Source organism: Rhinatrema bivittatum, chromosome 1 (assembly GCF_901001135.1).
Source record: "Rhinatrema bivittatum chromosome 1, aRhiBiv1.1, whole genome shotgun sequence".
Lineage (NCBI taxonomy): Eukaryota > Metazoa > Chordata > Amphibia > Gymnophiona > Rhinatrematidae > Rhinatrema > Rhinatrema bivittatum.
In genome coordinates this window covers 625340670-625362298 of record NC_042615.1, presented here as the reverse complement: position 1 = coordinate 625362298, position 21629 = coordinate 625340670, and the positions used below count along the sequence as shown (strand labels likewise).

The 21629-nt window shown below is 47.1% G+C and overlaps 1 protein-coding gene across 2 annotated transcripts in view; it reads right to left on the bottom strand.

Annotated features, from left to right (window-relative positions):
* The window catches only part of TMEM232 (transmembrane protein 232), a 512842-nt gene that overhangs the window by 336788 nt on the left and 154425 nt on the right, over positions 1-21629 (bottom strand). For both annotated transcript variants that reach the window (XM_029571869.1, XM_029571874.1), the window contains exon 9: positions 12972-13095. In XM_029571869.1, the coding sequence (XP_029427729.1) occupies positions 12972-13095 (124 nt within the window). The remainder of the gene's footprint in view (positions 1-12971; positions 13096-21629) is intronic.

Sequence of the window (21629 nt, the reverse complement as noted above, 5' to 3'; positions counted from 1 at the left end):
TAGAATGTAAGTAGTCTTGGCAAAAGCTGTGGGGGAAGTGAGAAGGCTGTAATGCAAAATGCATGCAGCACTGGTTTAGAAAGCCCCTGGTCTTTTGGATCTTTCCCGAGAAATGAACTGGAGCAGCCAGCGGTACAGCAATCTTTAAAGTTACTTCAGGTAACTGACCTTCATTAGTTGAATTAGCGGCTTGGGTCTTCTGTACGTGCAGCTGAAGAAACGCTGAAGTAAGTTTCTCCAATGCGTCTTGCTGTTCTGAAATGCGCAGGGCCGGGCCCGGAATGGCATGCAGGGCAATGAGCTGTGCCTGATCCATGGAGTTAGCAATCTGTTATTATTTGTAAGGTTTTGGGTGGACCCTTGGACACTGTGGCAGATGACCACGTCCACGGGGGGGAAGTCCCGTGAGGGGCCACAGGTCAGGCTCAGCTTTAGGACACACAACACAGAATTATCTTTTATTAAACAGAGTTGAGAAGCCACACGAGGTGGCAGTAGTAAGTAGATATGAAGCCCAGCTGGGCTTCTAGTCCCTCAGGACACTAGAACAGTAATCCCTCAATAGCTGTGCTGTAGTGGAGAGAAACTGAGATAGTGAATTCAGTGGAGCATACACAGGGTTCTGGTATAGAGCCTCGTTGGTTGATTACTCACACAGCTGTTTCTCCCGGAAGGTAACCCAGAAGCTGGAATAGAGGCAGGCCCTCGAGGAGCGAATATCTGGTTCCAGGGAACAGCTCTGAGAGAATATAGATGGTAACTCACTGATGGTGTAGGCAGTGGTTTCTTCCAAGCAGAAGTGAGCTCAGGCAGCGAGTCCAGGAACATGGGCCCTCGAGGAGCGAGTATCGGTTCCAGACAGCGACCTGAAAGAAAAGAGAGAGGCCCCCAAGGAGCAGGTACCCCGATACAGTAAGTCCAATTAAGGAGAGGCAGAGTAGCTAGGTACGGAGAGCGAATCCCATCCGTAAGGAGTCCCATCACCCCCTCACCTTGCTAACTCGATTAGCTAGCAAAAAGAGTAGGCTTTTGTATCTAGGGTGCGTGACGTCATCACAGGGGGACGCCCCTGAGGTTTGCGCCAAAAAAAGAATAAAAAGCAGGGCCGCACAGCGTGTGCGCCCCCTAAGGCAACTGAACAACATGGCGGGATGCAGCGCCCAAGCCGGACCGGGGACGCCAGCAGGCAGACACCACGGCAGCCAGACGTCCATCAACCGCAGGAGGAGTCGCCAAAGAGGTAAGGAGGGCGGAGTGGAGTCATCGGGCAGCAACAGTCGGAACAGCCTCAGCCCATTGGTCTGTGGGCCCTGCAAAGATTCTTAGAATTCACGAACTATTGCCATCACTTTATCGCAGACTACTCCACGCTAGCAGCTTCACTCACCGCCATGACTAGGAAAGGATGTAACCTCCAGGACTGGAGTCACAAAGCCCAGTCTGCGTTCCAGTCCCTTAAGGAGGCCTTCCGTACTGGCTCTTGTCTCCATCACCCGGACCCGAACCGCCCCGTCATCGTAGAAGTTGACGCATCTGCCATTGGCACAGGGGTGGTCCTCAGCCAGTATTCCACAAAGGGAGCCATAGTTCCTTCTGCGGGTGAGCATTCTATTGGAGATCGTGAACTTCTGGCCGTGAAGCTGGCCCTCCAGGAGTGGTGCCTCTTGCTTGAGGGGGCTCAGCATAAGTTTACCATCTACACGGATCACAAGAATTTAAAACATCTCAATGAAGCCCAGCTACTAAATGCAAGGCAGGCCCGTTGGGCTCTCTTCTTTGCGCGCTTCAACTTCAAATTGCGCTACTGCCCAGCTGCAAAGAATCTCTGCAGCGATGCCCTCTCGCGCTCAGTAGATCCAGAGGATACACCTGAAGGTCCGACCCATATCATAGATCCCACCTGCATCTCCCTCACAGTCACTACCACCATGCCACCTGGTAAGACAGTGGTGCCTTGCCACCTCCGCGAATGAGTATTACGCTGGGCCCATGACTCTCGTCTTGCTGGTCACCTGGTCGGGCTTGGACCCTGGAGGTGCTCCGCAGGCATTATTGATGGCCCAGTATTGTGAAGGACTCCCGGGATTACGTAGATTCTTGTCACATGTGTGCCCAACAGAAGACATCCACTGGACACCCGTGGGGGCTTCTCCAGCCTCTTCCAGCACCAACAGAACCATGGACTAATCTTGCCACCGACTTCATTGTAGAATTACCCCCATCCAATGGAAACATGGTGATTTGGGTCATCATAGACCGTTTCTCCAAGATGGCCCATTTCATACTTCTGCCTTACCTGCCTTCTGCTCCCAAACTGGGGCATCTATTCCTCATCCACATCTTTCGTCTTCATGGACTCCCCAAGGAGATCGTATCAGACCGAGGCCCACAGTTTGCTGCAAAGTATTGGAAATTCTTTAATTTAATAGCACACTCAATTTAACCTCTGCTTATCACCCTCAGGCGAATGGCCAGGCTGAATGGACAAATCGATCCTTAAAGTCCTTCTTTTGACTTATCCTTCCATGGGCAGAATTTGCTTACAACACCCACGTTGCAGCCACCACCGGGAGCTCCCCGTTTCACGTGGTCTGCCGCTTCCAGTCCCTCTGAATGTGCCATCTCCAGCAGCTCAAGCCACAGCCTAGTCTATCCAACACCTCTGGGAGCAAGTGACCCAGAGACTGGGCCAAGCCGCCGAGCGGGCAAAAAGGATTGCTGAAGCCCATCGTCGTTCTGCTCCCACATTCCTTCCTGGCTAGAAGGTATGGCTCAGCACCAAACATATCCAATTTCGCCTACCTTCCCAGCGCTTAGCCCCAAAGTGCATAGGTTCATTCCCCGTTCTTCGGAGAGTGGGAGCAGTAACTTACCAACTGAAACTGCCTGCAAGTCTGGGGATTCACAATACATTCCATGTCTCCTTACTCAAGCCCCTAGTGCTATCTTGGCCCTCATGGAGACCACCACAACTCATGCAGCTCTCTGCAGAACCAGAGGCAACCCTCCAAGTCCAGGAGGTTCTGAATGTTCGTCATAGGAGAGGCCGATGGGAATATCTTCTAGCTTGGGAGGGCACCGGTTCTGAGGAGAACTCCTGGGAGCCCTTTCACCATATCCTTGACAAGAACCTTCTACGAGACTTTCACATGCAACATCTAGAGAAGCCTGACCGGTAAAGGGGAGGCCTAGAAGGGGGAGTACTGTTGCGCGTCCCGGCCATGCTGGTGCCGCGACCGGGCCTGCTCACCTTGGGCTCCCCCGCAACGGCTGCCAGTCGCCAGCATCCTCAGTGCCAAACCCGAGCGTCTCAGGCTTCCTCCAAGCAGACCTCTCAATGGAGCTCCCACAGGGGCTCCGCGTCCCCGACGTCCTCAACCACACCCCTAGGTGCACGCGTGGCCAACACCCCACCCTTTAAAGGGCCCAGGGCAGGAACTTCAGCTTGGATGCCTTCCGATGACGTCACTTAGACCCTGTATATAAGGCGAGGCCCTTTCCCCAGTTCCTCGCCTTGGCAATCGGGTCATCACCTCATGTGAAGCTAGTTTGCCATCCTTGTTCCAGTGTTCCTGTGTTTCTTGTTCCTGTGCTTGTTCCAGAGTTTCTGAGTTCCTGTTCCTGTACTTCTTCCAGTGTTCCTGCATTCCAGTGTTCCTACGTGTGTTCCTGTGTTCCCGTGGTCCTTCCTGTGTTCCAGCATCTGTTCCTGAGTCTCATCGTTCCTGAGTCCTGTACCTCGTCTTGCTACCCAGGTTGTATCTTCTCGGACTGATACTCGGTACTGACCTCGGCCTGCTTGACTATGCTCAGACTGATACTTGGAACTGACCTCAGCTTGCCTTTAACCATGCTCGGACTGATATCTGGAACTGATCTCTGCTTGCCTTTGACTACGCTCGGACTGATACCTGGAACCGACCCTTGTTTTGGCTGACCACCCTCGAACAGATACCTTGGCTTTGACTTTTGCACTCCACTCAGAAACTCTCTTCGCTCCTCCCATGACTACCAGGTCCGCCTACTTCAACACTGCCCGTGGCCTTCTTCAAGCTGGACCACTAGGCACTGCCTATCCTATCTGGAGGATCTTCAGTTCCTGCCTTGTACCCGTGGTCTCCGGTACTCTCGCTTCCGGTCTAGCTCGCCTGTTCACTGACAGCTGCGCAGCTCTACTCTTGGTGGGCACACCTCTCTGTCATCTCTCAGGGAGACCACCAGAGGCCCACCTAAGCCCAGACAGTCGTGGAATCCAAGGGCTCAACCCGCGGAGCCCCTGAACCGTTATTGGTGAAGTTCCTGTTAGCCTCTGTCTCCTCGTGTGCTCCACTTCCTGGTGGCAGGCGCCCTCTGGGATCTGCCAGAGAGCCGTACCAATCCTGTGCCAGGCCAAGGGTCCACCTCCAGCGCAAAAGTTATGATTGCCTTCATTGGAACAATATAAGTCCCTTCATACATATGAAATTTGATTTTATTTTTTATGCTCCTGTTTATGTTGATCTAATAAAACGTATCACAGCCTGGAAATTGTTTAAATGTCTTCCAGGACTATGCATCATATTTTTTCAGAAATGAAATGACAGGATGAGAAAGTCATCATTCTATAGCCATTTACACTGTTTCAGCTGTAGACGAAATCATTATTAAAGAAAATTAAATTGCTTATCTGGAATGTGTTTACTAAAAATAGATATATGAGTCACATTGATGGATCAAATGACTACTGTGTATCCCAAGTGTAGATTTCTCTATCCTCTGGGAAAATCCTTCCAAGCATGTGCAGTGTTTCTCAGTCACCCTTTTCCCAGCAGCTATCACTTTACATTCAGCCAAGTTCAGCAGAGATAGAAAGAAATGAGACAGACAAGAACTCCTAATGGTAAAGTGGATGAGTTGTATAACTTGTTTATCTGATGTTATCAGTAGGGATGTGAATCGTTTTTCAACGATTAAAATTATCGTCCGATAATGTTTATATCGTCTTAAATCGTTATAGAACACGATACAATAGAAATTCTAACGATTTATCGTTAAAAATTGTTAAATCGTGTTAGTGCGCACTAACTCCCCGTTAGTGCGCACTAACTCGATTTAGTGCGCACTAACTGAAAATGATACAAATAAACACTTTCCAGGTCACTGAAGGTCAGTTAGGAATGAATATGTGTTCCTATTGGCTGGCTGCCCTCTTATCTATTGATATTACCAAGGTTACCACTGAGGTGATGGTTGGGGGGATGGGAAATGGAACTGGAAACTAACGAACACCAACAGAAAATGAAACAAAGTGTTCACACTTCCCAGGTCAGTAAAGGTCACTTAGGAATGAATATGTATGTATGTATTCCTATTGGCTGGCTGTGCTCTTATCTATTGATGTTACCAATATGGTTGGGGGGATGTGAAATGGAAACAGTTGGAAGCTTGACAAAAAAAGTAATGTAATGATCAGCACTCACGTGACTAGAACTTGTTTGTTTATTATTTTTGTTAGCAGGCACCTGAAATGCTAGTGCATGTTGAATTTGCCAATCACTGTGCATTTTAGAAAGGTGGTCCTGGCTGGAACTGTACACAGTTCAAATATATGTAATTGATTGTTGGTAAGTGTATTTTTTAAGTAGCCACACTGGCACCAGTATGTTTACTTTTCCTCCTACTTAACTCACTAGCTCAGCTTTGTAAGAAGGGCTTCTCTGCTTGTGTGTTGTTTTTGTTTGGTGTGAGGAGAGCAGAAACATCAGATCTTTATTCAATCTACTACAGTCATCTCTTACAGTGCCCTATCCCTATTAATACCAGGAGTGTTGTGATCTTCCTGCACACAGTGCCCTAACCCTGATACCAGTCTGAGACAGCTCCCTCCCTGCATTACTAGTGAGAGGCTGGCTTCACAGACAGGGGGGAGCTGCCTGACCCTCACTCCTGACTTCCCCCATGTCCCAGCTAGTGAATGGTGTGTGGGTGAGGGGGGGGGGGAGGATGGTGAAGTCTGAGACAGCTCCCTCCCTGCATTACTAGTGAGAGGCTGGCTTCACAGACAGGGGGGAGCTGCCTGACCCTCACTCCTGACTTCCCCCATGTCCCAGCTAGTGAATGGTGTGTGGGTGAGGGGGGGGGGGGGGGATGGTGAAGTCTGAGACAGCTCCCTCCCTGCATTACTAGTGAGAGGCTGGCTTCACAGACAGGGGGGAGCTGCCTGACCCTCACTCCTGACTTCCCCCATGTCCCAGCTAGTGAATGGTGTGTGGGTGAGGGGGGGGGGGAGGATGGTGAAGTCTGAGACAGCTCCCTCCCTGCATTACTAGTGAGAGGCTGGCTTCACAGACAGGGGGGAGCTGCCTGACCCTCACTCCTGACTTCCCCCATGTCCCAGCTAGTGAATGGTGTGTGGGTGAGGGGGGGGGGGAGGATGGTGAAGTCTGAGACAGCTCCCTCCCTGCATTACTAGTGAGAGGCTGGCTTCACAGACAGGGGGGAGCTGCCTGACCCTCACTCCTGACTTCCCCCATGTCCCAGCTAGTGAATGGTGTGTGGGTGAGGCGGGGGGGGGGGGGGGGAGGATGGTGAAGTCTGAGACAGCTCCCTCCCTGCATTACTAGTGAGAGGCTGGCTTCACAGACAGGGGGGAGCTGCCTGACCCTCACTCCTGACTTCCCCCATGTCCCAGCTAGTGAATGGTGTGTGGGTGAGGGGGGGGGGGAGGATGGTGAAGTCTGAGACAGCTCCCTCCCTGCATTACTAGTGAGAGGCTGGCTTCACAGACAGGGGGGAGCTGCCTGACCCTCACTCCTGACTTCCCCCATGTCCCAGCTAGTGAATGGTGTGTGGGTGAGGGGGGGGGGAGGATGGTGAAGTCTGAGACAGCTCCCTCCCTGCATTACTAGTGAGAGGCTGGCTTCACAGACAGGGGGGAGCTGCCTGACCCTCACTCCTGACTTCCCCCATGTCCCAGCTAGTGAATGATGTGTGGGTGAGGGGGGGGGAGGAGGATGGTGAAGTCTGAGACAGCTCCCTCCCTGCATTACTAGTGAGAGGCTGGCTTCACAGACAGGGGGGAGCTGCCTGACCCTCACTCCTGACTTCCCCCATGTCCCAGCTAGTGAATGGTGTGTGGGTGAGGGGGGGGGGGGTGGATGGTGAAGTCTGAGACAGCTCCCTCCCTGCATTACTAGTGAGAGGCTGGCTTCACAGACAGGGGGGAGCTGCCTGACCCTCACTCCTGACTTCCCCCATGTCCCAGCTAGTGAATGGTGTGTGGGTGAGGGGGGGGGGAGGATGGTGAAGTCTGAGACAGCTCCCTCCCTGCATTACTAGTGAGAGGCTGGCTTCACAGACAGGGGGGAGCTGCCTGTCCCTCACTCCTGACTTCCCCCATGTCCCAGCTAGTGAATGGTGTGTGGGTGAGGGGGGGGGGGTGGATGGTGAAGTCTGAGACAGCTCCCTCCCTGCATTACTAGTGAGAGGCTGGCTTCACAGACAGGGGGGAGCTGCCTGACCCTCACTCCTGACTTCCCCCATGTCCCAGCTAGTGAATGGTGTGTGGGTAAGGGGAGGGGGGGAGGATGGTGAAGTCTGAGACAGCTCCCTCCCTGCATTACTAGTGAGAGGCTGGCTTCACAGACAGGGGGGAGCTGCCTGACCCTCACTCCTCCGGGGTATTGTGATCTTCCTGCACACAGTGCCCTATCCCTGATACCAGGGGTGTTGTGATCTTCCTGCATGCAGTGCCCTATCCCTATTAATACCAGGAGTGTTGTGATCTTCCTGCATGCAGTGCCCTATCCCTATTAATACCAGGAGTGTTGTGATCTTCCTGCATGCAGTGCCCTATCCCTGATATCGGGATGTGTGCAAGAAGATCACAACACCCCCGGTATCAGGAATAGGGCACTGTGTGCAGGAAGATCACAACACCCCCAGTATCAGGAATAGGGCACTGTGTGCAGGAAGATCATAACACCCCTGGTATTAGGGATAGGGCACTGTGTGCAGGAAGATCACAACACTCCTGGTATTAATAGGGATAGGGCACTGTGTGCAGGAAGATCACAATACCCCTGGTATCAGGGTTAGGGCACAAGTTCTAGTCACATTGACTGATCACATTACTTGTTTTGTCAAGCTACCAACTGTTTCCATTTCCCATCCCCCATATACTGTCAGTAGGAAACTTGGTAACATGAATAAATAAGAGGGCAGCCAATAGGAATACATATTCATTCCTAAACTGACCTTAACTGACCTGAAAAGTGTCAAATTGTATCATTTTCAGTTAGTGCGCACTAACTCCCAGTTAGTGCGCACTAACTACCGTTAGTGCGCACTAACTCGAGTTAGTGCGCACTAATCGGAAAAAACGATTTTTAACGATTTTTTAACTAAAAAATCGTGCCTAAGACGATTTTCTTGCCCTGCCACACGATTTCTATCGTTAAGACGATATGGAAAACGATTCACATCCCTAGTTATCAGAGAGCATCTGTTCCAGGTAAGTAGCTTTACTTTATCTGATGACAAACATATCAATGAGTCACAAGAATTAGACTCTCTCCCTAAGGATGTAATCCTTGAGACTCTAGATGGACTGATTCCACTAAGACTTCAGAGCCCATTGAGCTTTTCTCATGTAGAGATATTCCATGGGATTTACTTGGATACTGGTGGCTATTAAGGCCTAACATCCTCAGCATGAATGATGTTGATGTATGCTTTCTCTGAATTATTTCCTTGCTGTTGCAAACAATGCTGTGCGTCCGGTTGTCAGGGAAATAAGCCTTGGCCTAACTTATGTTTAGCAGAGCCCTATGAACACCAATCAAATGAAGGGCTCAGGCGTGATTTGCGGAAATTGATGATGAGGGCAAGCAACTGCAGCACTCAAATGGTGGCATGTATGGTTTTATCTGGACCTCTCTCAGAAATGCTTTTGACCAATCAAGAGGACCTTGTGAGACTGGGGGATTGGATGTCTAAATGGCAGATGAACTTTGATACAGACAAGTACAACGTGAAGCATATAGGGAAAATAATCTGAACTACAGATGCATGATGCTAGGTTCCATATTAGGCATCACCATTCAGGAAAAGGATCTTGGGATTATTGTGGACAATACTTTGAAATTTTCAGCCCAGTTTACAGCAGTACTTTAAAAGACAAATAAAATGTTACGTATTACTAGGAAAGGAATAGCTAATAAAACAGAGGATATCATTATGACTCTGTATCGATCCATGGTGCGGCCATACCTTGAGTATTGTATGCAATTCTGGTCATTCAAACTCATATATGGCAGAACCAGAAAAGGTACAGAGAAGGTCTACCAAAATCAGGAGTTGGAATGGCTCCCTTTTGAGAAAAGGTTATACAGGCTAGGGCTCTTCAACCTGGAGAAGAGAAGGCTGAGAGGAGAGGTCTATAAAATTTTGAGCGAGCTGGATTGGGTAAACAGGGAATGGTTATTTATTCTTTCAAATAGTAATAGGACTAGGGAACATTCTATGAACCTAATAGGAAGCACATTTGAAACAAATTGAGGAAAATATTTTTTCACTCAGATGTCTATATTCAGATATAGGCAGCTAATTAAGTTAGCCTGATAAGACTAATAGAGCTAACTTCCACGGGATATTCAGCAGCACAGCTATGGTGATGAATATCCCTGTGTTTGCCAGATTAGCCTTACCCAACTGTGTTTAGACCTACTATGGATCAAGTTTGACTTATTTGACTAATTTAGCCATCCAGCTATTCCCAATGCCCACCCACTGACTATCTGGCTAATTACTTAACCAGATAAGTGACTTATAAGTTGCGGCTGCTAAATGTAACCACCACTTAGCCAGATATGTCTAACTTATCCAGCTAAGTAGCATTGGAATATTGTCCTCTCAGTGCACAATTACACTTTTGAATTTGTAGATAGAGGAGAAGGTGGAAGTAGTGTATCTGGGTTTAAAAAAGGTTCAGACAAGTTCCTGGAGGAAAAGTCTCTAAACCATTATTAATCATATAGACTTGGGAAAGCCACTGCTTTTTGTGTCCGGTCTCAGATGGCTTCGACCCTTGTGCCTCACCATTTTCTCTGCTCTCCCCGTGAGCCTTGGGAAGATGGCCACCGCCGTGTCTGCAAGCCACTCTCTCTGGTGTCCCCGGAATGGCTATGGCGTTGCCTCCCGCCATGTTCCTCCCAAGGGCCTCCTAGGTTGCGCACGCGCACGCCACCCACGTCTTTATTCCAACTATGGCGTGAACCTCGGGGGCGGCCCCCTCAAGTGACGTCACGCCATCCAGGTATTTAGCCTATGCTTGTTTGCTAGCTCTTTCAGTTAGCAAGGATTGGATTCGTCTGGTCTAAGCTACTCTGCCGCTTCCGTGCTGCTGCTGGAAACTCTCTCTGCCCTTCAGGGTATTCTCTAACCTGGGTACCCGCTCCTCGAGGGCTCTCTGCTTTCCTTTCAGGTGTCTTACTGGGATCAGGTACTCGCTCCTCGAGGGCCTGCTCTCCCTGCCTTAGTGCCTGCAACCATCTACTTCAGCCTGGTGGAATCTCCAATCTTACAGCTACCATCTAGTGAGTAATCTAATTCTCAGTCTGTCTCATCTACAGCTTTGCCGTACTGGCAAACCTACACCTGGATCTCCCTATACCAACTTGGTGAGACGGGTTCCCTCTGCCGAGGGTCCCTGGACTGCTACCTCTGGTGGTGCACATCAGCTGTACAATAAAAGATCTAACTCTGTGTTTGTGCGTCCTGAGTCTAGCCCAGTACTGTGGCTCCCCACAGGGCTCCTCCTCGTGGGTATGGTCATCTGCCACAATACCCAAGAATCCACCCAAATACGGCTAAACCATAACACTGCTTATTCCTAGTTATGAGCAAGAAAGATTGGATCGATTCTTTGAGATCCTGCTGGGTAATTGTGACCTGGATGGGCCACTATCAGAGGCAAGATGCTGTCCTTGATAAAACTTTGGACTGACCCTGGCAACATTTTGGGGAAGGGGAGCCTATTCTGAAGGGATGAGCTCCATTTTAACCAGGGTGGAACCCGTCTTCTGGTGCTAACATTTAAAAAGGAGAGAAAGAAGCGTTTAAACTAAATCTTGGTGGAAAGCTGACAGTCACACAGGAATGCATGGTTTGGAATGAGGTGTCTTCCAAGGATACTTGAAGAATGGGGAAGTTAAAATATCCAGATAGAGCGGTTGTGAAATACATGGAAGTATCCCAGGTATATTTAAATAAAGAGCAGACAGGAAAAATAATTCCAAATAACACATTTCAATTGCTAGATAGATTGTAAATACAATTTAAAAAAAACATACTTTGAATTATCTGAATGTGAAGTTTAAAAAATAAGACTGGAGATTTGGAAAGTATGGCACTGAATGAAGCTATAGAGGGAGGATAACCAATGGGACACTGTAATATCAGAGTACAAATATATAGAAATGATAAGCCAGGCCAAATGGGTAGAGGGATGGTGCTATATGTTAAGGATGGCATACAGTCAAACTGGATGAAAGTACAACAGGAGACAAAATGCAGTGTGGAATCTCTGAGGATAGAAATTCCATGTGTGATAGGGAAAAGCATAGAGGTAGGAAAATACTACAGTCTGTCTGGCCAGGATGAAGAAACAGACCTTGAAATGCTAACAAAATTTAGAAAAGCTAACATATTAGGCAATGTAATAATAATAGATTTCAATTTTTCCAATATTGATTGGGTAAATGTCTCCTCAGAACTCACTAGAAAAGCATAGTTTCTAAATGTCATAAATGAATGCTTCATGGAGAAACTGGTCCTGGAACCGACAACAGAGGAGACTACTCTAGATCTCATTCTCAGTGTGACGTGCAGGAGTGTAAGGTCCATAATGCATAGCTGTTCATAGGTGTGAGTTCTTGGACTATAGTGTGGTTGGTACCAGCCCCTTTCCCCACAGGTTGAGCCCTTGGTTTCTGAGGGTGGCAGAATTTATGCACAACCCAGAAGAAGAGCAATCAGGTGGAATTAATTTCAACAGAGGTCAGGACAGATATGACGGTGAGGTCAGGAGAGGCAGCAAAGGAGGAGAGGGATGGGGCATGTACTGGTGCACCACTAACTTTGTCAGTCACCTTATGCCCATAGCAATGCGGATCTTGTGCGAGAGGTAACAGTGGTGGGGCCACTTGGCAATAGTGATCATAATATAATCAGACTTAACAATCACTGAATAGGGGACATTAAGGAAAAGTATTTAACTTTAAAAAATGAGACTATGATACAGTAGAAATTAGAAAATAACTAAAAGGAGTGGTTGCAAAGGTTGAAATTTTTATGCTGCTTTGTTTCTCAGCCATGGTGAGAAAAATAGAAGATGCAAAATCAAATGATAAATAAATTCTCCTGAAAGACAAACACACACTGGAAAGAGAAAGCTAGGCCGTCAGAATATAGTACCATGGGGGCCATACTGACAGAAAAAAATGTTAGTACTGTGAGATATCAAAAAGTAAAAAAAATCTTCAAGAATTGCTATGAATCTGACTAGGAGAGCAATGAGGCAAAAAAAAACAAAACAGTTTTAAATTGCATAATAAGTGTAAACTGCAAGAAAAAAATCTTGATTCTCTCTGAAACAAAAGCTTGGTCAACATGCGGTTGCAGGTGAAAACATCCAGTGGTGATGGCAGACAAAATTAAACTGAGAGTTGCAGGGTCAGGGGTGTGCAGAAACCCTGCCTGTCCCTGAAAAATGAGCTTTTTTTTTTTCTTGTTTTTATACAGAAGCTCATGGAAAATTTCACTCAGAGCACACAATGCTCATGTGATTCAGTGTGACTTATTGATATGCTTGTCATCAGAGAATCAAAGAAACAAATACAGTAAAACAAGTATGTTATATCTTATGAATGTAATAGCTGTTCTGAATTAACATACATTTCATTCTAAAATAAAAGAAATACTGCTGGTTTTACCTTCACGTGACGAGATAGGGAGCTCAAAATAAAATCTCTCATAAAGGACATTAAAACCTTCAAGCAGGACACGTTTAATTTAGCAGCCTCTCCAAAAAAGAATAAACCAAGCGCAGAATACAACCTAAACATTTTAAGACACAAAATAAATTTTAATATAAAATACTTATTTATTTATTTATTTAACGGTTTTTATATACCGACGTTCATAGAGGATATCACGTCGGTGTACATTGAACAATAGTATGGCGCCGTAGGCATTTGACAATAAACATGAGAGCATAAATGAGTTTAGACTTGAGTGAATAGCGTAAATTAGGAGAAAAACAAGGTAATATAAGAGTTATATAACATATATAACATATTTAATTTTAAAATATTCAATCTTTTGAATAGGCCAGAAGCAGTTTCAAATTAGTTCAATATAAAAAATACATTTTTAATGCAAAATACAGGAATAAAAGTTATGTTTTTTTACATAAAATACTACTATAGTGTCAGAGGCAATTAAATTTCTACTTTACTAGAAGAAATTTGTGTCAAATCAGTACTCCAATTAGCATCAAAGTCTTTAGAATAAAACTGTATTGCAGTTTTTATGGCAATTGACTGAATTGAATATAGAATTGTGTCAGAGTCCCTGCCATGATAAATGCACAGATTTATTATCACAACCTCTTGTTAGATGCACAGTAGGGTCTGATCAATTAATAGATGCTTCAGCATAGTATTACCATTAAGAAATTTGGTACATTTGTAATGCTATTCAGTAATAGGGATGTGAATCGTTTTAGGACGATTAAAATTATCGTCCGATAATTTTAATATCGTCTTAAACCGTTATGGAACACAATACAATAGAGATTCTAACGATTTATCGTTATAAATCGTTAGAATCGTGAGCCGGCACACTAAAACCCCCTAAAACCCACCCCCGACCCTTTAAATTAAATCCCCCACCCTCCCGAACCCCCCCCAAATGAGTTAAATAACCTGCGGGTCCAGCGGCGGTCCGGAACGGCAGCGGTCCGGAACGGGCTCCTGCTCCTGAATCTTGTTGTCTTCAGCCGGCGCCATTTTCCAAAATGGCGCCGAAAAATGGCGGCGGCCATAGACGAACACGATTGGATGGCAGGAGGTCCTTCCGGACCCCCGCTGGACTTTTGGCAAGTCTCGTGGGGGTCAGGAGGCCCCCCACAAGCTGGCCAAAAGTTCCTGGAGGTCCAGCGGGGGTCAGGGAGCGATTTCCCGCCGCGAATCGTTTTCGTACGGAAAATGGCACCGGCAGGAGATCGACTGCAGGAGGTCGTTCAGCGAGGCGCCGGAACCCTCGCTGAACGACCTCCTGCAGTCGATCTCCTGCCGGCGCCATTTTCCGTACGAAAACGATTCGCGGCGGGAAATCGCTCCCTGACCCCCGCTGGACCTCCAGGAACTTTTGGCCAGCTTGTGGGGGGCCTCCTGACCCCCACGAGACTTGCCAAAAGTCCAGCGGGGGTCCGGAAGGACCTCCTGCCGTCCAATCGTGTTCGTCTATGGCCGCCGCCATTTTTCGGCGCCATTTTGGAAAATGGCGCCGGCTGAAGACAACAAGATTCAGGAGCAGGAGCCCATTCCGGACCGCCGCTGGACCCGCAGGTTATTTAACTCATTTGGGGGGGGTTCGGGAGGGTGGGGGATTTAATTTAAAGGGTTGGGGGTGGGTTTTAGGGGGTTTTAATGTGCCGGTTTTGCGATTTTTAGATTTTTAGATTTTTCACGATTTTTCACGATATTTTACCCCCCCAAACGGCAACAATACGATTCCCTCCCCCTCCCAGCCGAAATCGATCGTTAAGACGATCGAGGACACGATTCACATCCCTATTCAGTAATTACAAATTCAGTATTTTACTAACTGACATTGAATAGAGAGTTACCATAACACACTGAAATTGTATTGATTGTTTGTAAAGGACAGTCATTAAACCACAATGTAAAGCAAAGTTGTTTACCTGTAATAGGCATTCTCTATAAAGAGCAGGACATATCATCCACACAAGTGGGTGATGTCATCTGATGGCACTGATATGGACCTGCTCTCTGAGTTCAGAAAGACAAACTTTGAGTTTCCTCAGTCTTTTCACTAGCTAGGCTTCATCTTTAAGAAATGAAAGGTGTGCTTGTGTGGTTGATTTGTCCTGTCTATGGAAAACGCCTGTTATAGGTCAGCAACCTCACTTTCTCTGTGAACAAACAAGAACAAATACAGCCACTCAAGTGAGGATTCTCAAGCTGAGGACTGCATGGGAGAACATGCATTTCCATAATAGAAACATATACATTTTTCACTCAAAGCACAATTAAGCTTTGGAATTCATTGCCAGAGGATGTAATTAAGGCAGTTAGTGTAGCTGGGTTTAACAAAAGGTTTGGATAAATTCCTGAAGGAGAAGTCTATAAACTGCTATTAATCAATAAGGAATAGCCACTGCTTGTTACCAGCATGAGTACTTAGGGATCTATTTAATGTTTGGGTACTTGCCAGGTGCTTATGACTTGGATTGTCCACTGTTGGAAACAGGATTCTGGGCTTGATGGACCCTTTGTCTGTCCCATGTATGGCATATTTATGTTCTTATGCAAGCCATTAAAAAGAATGGAGGGATAGATGAAGGTTTTAATGAAACAGTATTTTTAGAACTGCTTTGCAAAAGTTAGTGTCCCATCAAGAATCCTCCTCTAAACAGGAGTGTTTGATGAAGGGATGTATAGAAGACCAAGTAGCCACTTTGCACATTTCCTATATTGAGGCAGAATAAAGATATGCTACAGAAATTAAGGATGCACTTACATAAAAACATAGCAATGACAGCAGAAAAAGACCAAATGATCCACGCAGTCCACCCAGCAAGTTTCTTATGGTATTTCTTACGGCTCTGTGCAGATTACCCCCATATTTTTGTTAAAGGTAGTACTTCTGCTCTGTGAAGGTTAATTGCATGCGTTATATGACTACCTCTCCATGCAGGTTTCCACAAGTCTCATGGTAAGGGTAGTAATATTTACAATCAAAACCAAGAAATTTTCAGACTACAACAAAATTATTTCTAGCAACATTCTTATGGGGTGAGCAGCCTTCTTGTTATTTCAGACAATTTTACTTGAACATACTTTGTTTTGGACTTGGCCATAAAAGCAATCCTGTACATTATCCTTAATGTCTGTATATCAGTATTCCAGACCGTAAAACTCAGAGCCCAGCATTGGCTATTTGTTATCTTAATCCAATTCCCCTTTTTCTGTTGCCAAAGCAGAGCGTGATATTGCAGTTGTGTAAAAACCGTCAATGCTAATTGGTTAAGGGGTAGATTTTCAAACCGCGCGAAGTGGCGTACTTTTGCTGGCGCATCAGGCACAAGCAAAAGTACGCAGGATTTTAGTAGGTACGCGCGTAGCTGCGCGTATCCGCTAAAATCCTGGATCGGCGCTCGCAAGGCTATCGATTCCGTATAGCTGGCGCGCGCCGAGCCGCGCAGCCTACCCCCGTTCCCTCCGAGGCCGCTCCGAAATCGGAGCGGCCTCGGAGGGAACTTTCTTTTGCCCTCCCCTCACCTTCCCCTCCCTTCCCCTACCTAACCCACCCGCCCGGCCCTGTCTAAACCCCCCCCCCTTACCTTTGTCGGGGGATTTACGCCTCCTGGAGGGAGACGTAAATCCCCGCGCGCCAGCGGGCCGCTAGCGCGCCGGGACGCAACCTGGGGGCGGGTACGGAGGGCGCGGCCATGCCCCCGGACCGCCCCGGGCCGTAACAACGCCCCCGGGCCTGCCCCCAAAACGCTGCGCCGACCGGGCCCGCCCCCGACATGCCCCCGACATGCCCCCCTCACCAAACCCCGGGACTTACGCGAGTCCCGGGGTCTGCGCGCGCTGGTAGGCCTATTGAACATAGGTGCACCGGCGCGCAGGGCCCTGCTCGCCTAATTCCTATGGGGCTCCACTTAACACTGTTCTCTCTTCAGAATAAGTTCCATTTACCATTACACGCTGTCTTCTGTCAGTCAACCAGTTTGTAATCACCACCTTAGCACCTGGAGGCCGAATCGGTGGTTTAAGGTGAATTAAACCTCTCATAAATCTACTGACAAGAGGTTGTGTGGATATGGGTGCATCTCCCATCTTATTATGGTAGGCTGAGATTGTACTCAAATGTACTCTGATGGATGAAGTCTGAAGACCAGAGTCTGACAGATGGTATAAGTAGTCTAGAAGAGAAGTAGTGGGGCAAGTAAAAGGATCAATATGGTTCTGCTTGCACCACAAAGTAAATCTTTTCCATTTGAGAGAATAATTCTTTCGTGTGGACGGTTTACGTGAAGCTATAAGCACTTGAGAAACATTGGTTGAAAGATTGAATGATTGTAAGATTAAGCTTTCAACATCCATGCTGTCAGGGATAGGGATTGAAGGTTGGGATGTCGCAACTGACCCTGATTTTGAGTTATGAGAGTCGGAGCTACTCCCAGACAAATTGGATCCCTGACTGAGAGATCTAGAAGTGTGGGGAACCATACTTGTCGAGGCCAGTATGGGGCTATGAGTATCATGGTTCCCTTGTCCTGTTGAAGCTTCACTAGAGTTTTTGTTATGAGCGGTATTGGAGGATACGCGTATAGTAGGCCTGAGTTCCAAGGGGGAGCAAAGGCGTCCTTGGCTGGCTGTTTCTTCTGTTTGTGTAGAGAACAGAAGTTGTCCACTTTGTGATTCAGATGTGACGCAAAAAGATCTATTGTTGGTTGTCCCCAACTGTGGAATATCCTGGTCGCTACTGAAGGATCCAAGGCCCACTCGTGTGGTTGGAACTGACGACTGAGTTGATCTGCTAGTACATTGTGAATTCCTGCCAGATAAGTGGCCTGTAGTAACATTGAGTGATTCAAGGCCCAGGCCCAAATCTGTGCAGCTTCTTGGCAAAGGAGATACGAACCCGTACCTCCCTGTTTGTTGATGTACCACATGGCTACTGTATTGTCCATTTGGATCAGAACAGTTTTGTGTGAAAGGCAGTCCTTGAACGCATGCAGCGCATAACGTATAGCTCGAAGTTCTAGAAAATTGATTTGAAATGTTGCTTCGAGTTTTGTCCAAGTCCCTTGAGTTTGGAGAGTGTCTATGTGAGCTCCCCAACCCAAGGTGGATGCATCTGTAGTTAAAGTTATCTGAGGGATTGGTTTTTGGAAGGGTAGGCCCTTGCATAAGTTGTCCTTGGCTGTCCACCATCGGAGTGATGAGCATAGTTGGTGGGTTACTTGAATTGGATAATGTAATGGTTGAATGGCTTGGATCCATTGTGATCTTAGAGTCCATTGGGTTACTCACATGGCGAGCCTTGCCATAGGAGTGACATGAACTGTGGAGGCCATATGGCCTAGTAAGGTGAGAAACTGATGTGCTGTCGCTTGTTGTCGTGAGTAAATTGAGTGTGCCAACAGGGACAGTGTGTCTGCACGATCTTCGGGTAGAAAAGCGTTTGCAGTAATGGTGTTCAATTCTGCTCCTATGAATTGGAGTAGATGAGAAGGAGTAGTGTGGAATTTTTGATAATTGATTAGGAATCCCATTTTGTGAAGTACAGCAATTGTGCGATGTAGAGAAGTTACTGCTCCTTGCTGTGATTGACTTCTGATGAGCCAATCGTCCAGATAAGGGAAGACATGAACACCTTGCTTGTGTAAGTGTGCTGCTATCACTGCTAGGCACTTGGTGAAAACTCTGGGAGCTGAGGCGAGGCCGAATGGCAACACTCTGTATTAGAAATGCTGGTGTCCTACTGTGAAACGCAGATACTTGCGTTGAGGAGGGAATATAGGAAAGTGTGTATAAGCATCTTGAAGATCCAGAGAACAAAGCCAATCTCCCTTTTACAGAAGTGGAAGCATGGTGCCTAGAGAAACCATCCTGAACTTTTCTTTTTTTAAGAATTTGTTGAAATTTCTGAGATCTAGGATGGGACGTAGGCCTCCGGTTTTCTTTGGAATGAGGAAATACCGGGAATAGAATCCTCTGCCCTTCTGGCTGTGTGGGACGTGCTCCACAGCCTTGGCTTTTAGAAGAGCAGATAATTCTGTTTGTAAATGGATTATGTGATTTTGGTTGAGGTGGGAATAATTCGGTGGAAACTCCTGAGGGAGTGATGTGAAATTGAGGCGATAGCCTTGATTTATTATTGAGAGGACCCATTGATCGGATGTTATTGATGTCCACTCTTTGTAGAATTGGGATATCCTTCCGCCAACTGCTAAGGTGGTTTGGGGATTGGAGTATAGGCCCTGTTCTCTGAATTGAATCTCAAAAGCCTGAGGCAGGTCCTGTCTGAGGAGCTGGTTGGGGCCTAGCAGACCGCTGCTGTCTCTGTTGAGGTCTTTGTTGAGACCTAGGAGGTCTTGGTCTAGATGTGGGAGGACAGTATCATTTTGGTCTGTAGAAAGGACGTTTTGTCTGCGACTTGTATGCATTGCAGGATCATGAGGGAGAGCTGACAGTTGCTTCAAGGTTTCTGAGTGCTCTCGTAACTGAGCAACAGCGTCCTGCACCTTGGTGCCAAACAGATTATCCCCCTGGCATGGAAGGTCAACCAGTTTGTCCTGGACTTCTGGCTTTAAATCAGAGGCCTTGAGCCAGGCCCACCTTCTGGCACTAATGCCTGATGCTGCTGTCCTTGAAGATGTTTCGAAGGCATCGTAGGCGGCTCTGACCTCGTGCTTCCCTGCTTCCAAACCTTTTTGAATAATATTTTGTGCTGCCTCTTGGTGTTGTGTAGGCAGAGATGGTACAAATTCTTCAATCTGCTTCCAGAGATTTCTCTGGTGTTGAGTCATGTAGAGTTGGTATGCTGAAATTTTTGAGTTTAGCATAGCTCCTTGATATATTTTTCTACCCATCTGATCTAAGAACCTATTGTCCTTTCCTGGAGGAATTGAGGCATGGGTTCTGGTTCTCTGAGATTTCTTTTGTGCAGATTCAACTACAAGGGAATGGTGAGGAAGTTGATTTTTTTCATACCCTGGTACAGGTTGTACGAGATAGGTAGAGTCTACCCTTTTATTCACTGCAGGAGTTGTGCAGGGATGCTCCCAAATTCTCTGTTGGAGTTGTAGTAGCACTTCATGGATAGGAATGGCCAGATTGTGTTTAGGAGGATCTACAAACTGAAGTATTTCCAGGGTCTGTTGTCTCTCATCTTTTTCAGCTTGTAATTGAAAAGGTATAGACTCTGACATTTCCTGTATAAAGGATGAAAATGAAGGTCTTCTGGAGGTGACTGCTTTCTGGACTGAGGTGGGGAGGGGTCAGACATAAAGTCCTCTGATGAGGGCTCAGATGCAGTGTCAGACCAAGTATCAGAAGGTGGAGTTTGATATGGAGCAGGCGTAGGCTTTTGGGGTGGAGGTACACCAGAAGGTCCCTGTAATGGGTCAGATGGGTCAGGTGAAATTTCCTCTTCCTCCTCCTCTTGCCCTGGAATGGTAGGCAAGGAGGCCAAAAGCTCTTGGTATCTCTTGGTGAGAAGGTTTTGTAGTGCTGCTTCTGAGCTTGTAGTTTCAGTAGCTGCAGTGGAAGGTTTTGGCAAAGAATGCTTAAATTTCCCTGATGACTTGTGCATGGAAGTGGATTTCCTTTGTAAAGGAGGTATGGATGGTGCCATTGTATAAAGATACATCGACTGTGTAGTAGATGGCATAGTCGATGCCAGAAAAGAAAACATCGAGATAGGAATTGTCGATGTACTGATGGATGGTATTGATGATATAGGTCGAGATGACATCAACAGCATCGAGAGAGGTGTAGGCACCGATGGTACTGATGGAGTTAGTGCCTGGACAGGCTCCGTCATCGATGTGGTCATCGGCATCGATATAGACATCAGCGGAATCGATGGCATCAGCGTATACACCGGCATCGACGTAACCGTTGGCATTGGCTGTGAAGCTGGTATCTATGAAACCTCCAGCATCGGCGTTTCCGCCGGCATCGACATGGGTGTTGGCATCGGCGATTGCACCGGAATTTGCTCCTTTAAGGCATCAGTGACAATTTGCTTGATCAACGTAGTCAAATCAGGAATCGAAGTCGATGACAGTGTTGACGTCGACGGTGTTGATGCCAGAATCGAGGAGGCGGAAGTCACCGGAACCGAAGCCGGTTTTTGTCGCTTAGCGAGTGGCTCTTCCGGTGGTTGAAGCAGCGGGATGGAACGATGCCATCGGTGCTTATGTTTGGGTTTCGACTCAGTGACTGACCTTGTCGATGATGTGGAGGGTGCTGGTGAAGAAGCATCGCTGGAAGCCTCCGGAAGTCGTTTTTTTATAAGTATTTTCTTCGTGACTCCCACCGGAGATGATTTTGTGGAAGTTGTCGGGAAAGGCACCGATTGAATTTGAAAAAGCTGTGCCATTTTTTCTTGCCCGAGTTTTCTGCCTTTTGGAGTCATCTCTTGGCATTTTTGACACGAAGCGATCTCATGTTGTTCTCCAAGGCACCGAATGGGGATCCATTATGGACATTGTTCGGTTACAGGCCGGGCATTTTTTGAAGCCTGAGGCCATAACTGCATCGACGGCCGTCGATGGAAAACTTGAAAATTGTGAAATGGAAAGAATTTTCCTGTCACCGTCCAGT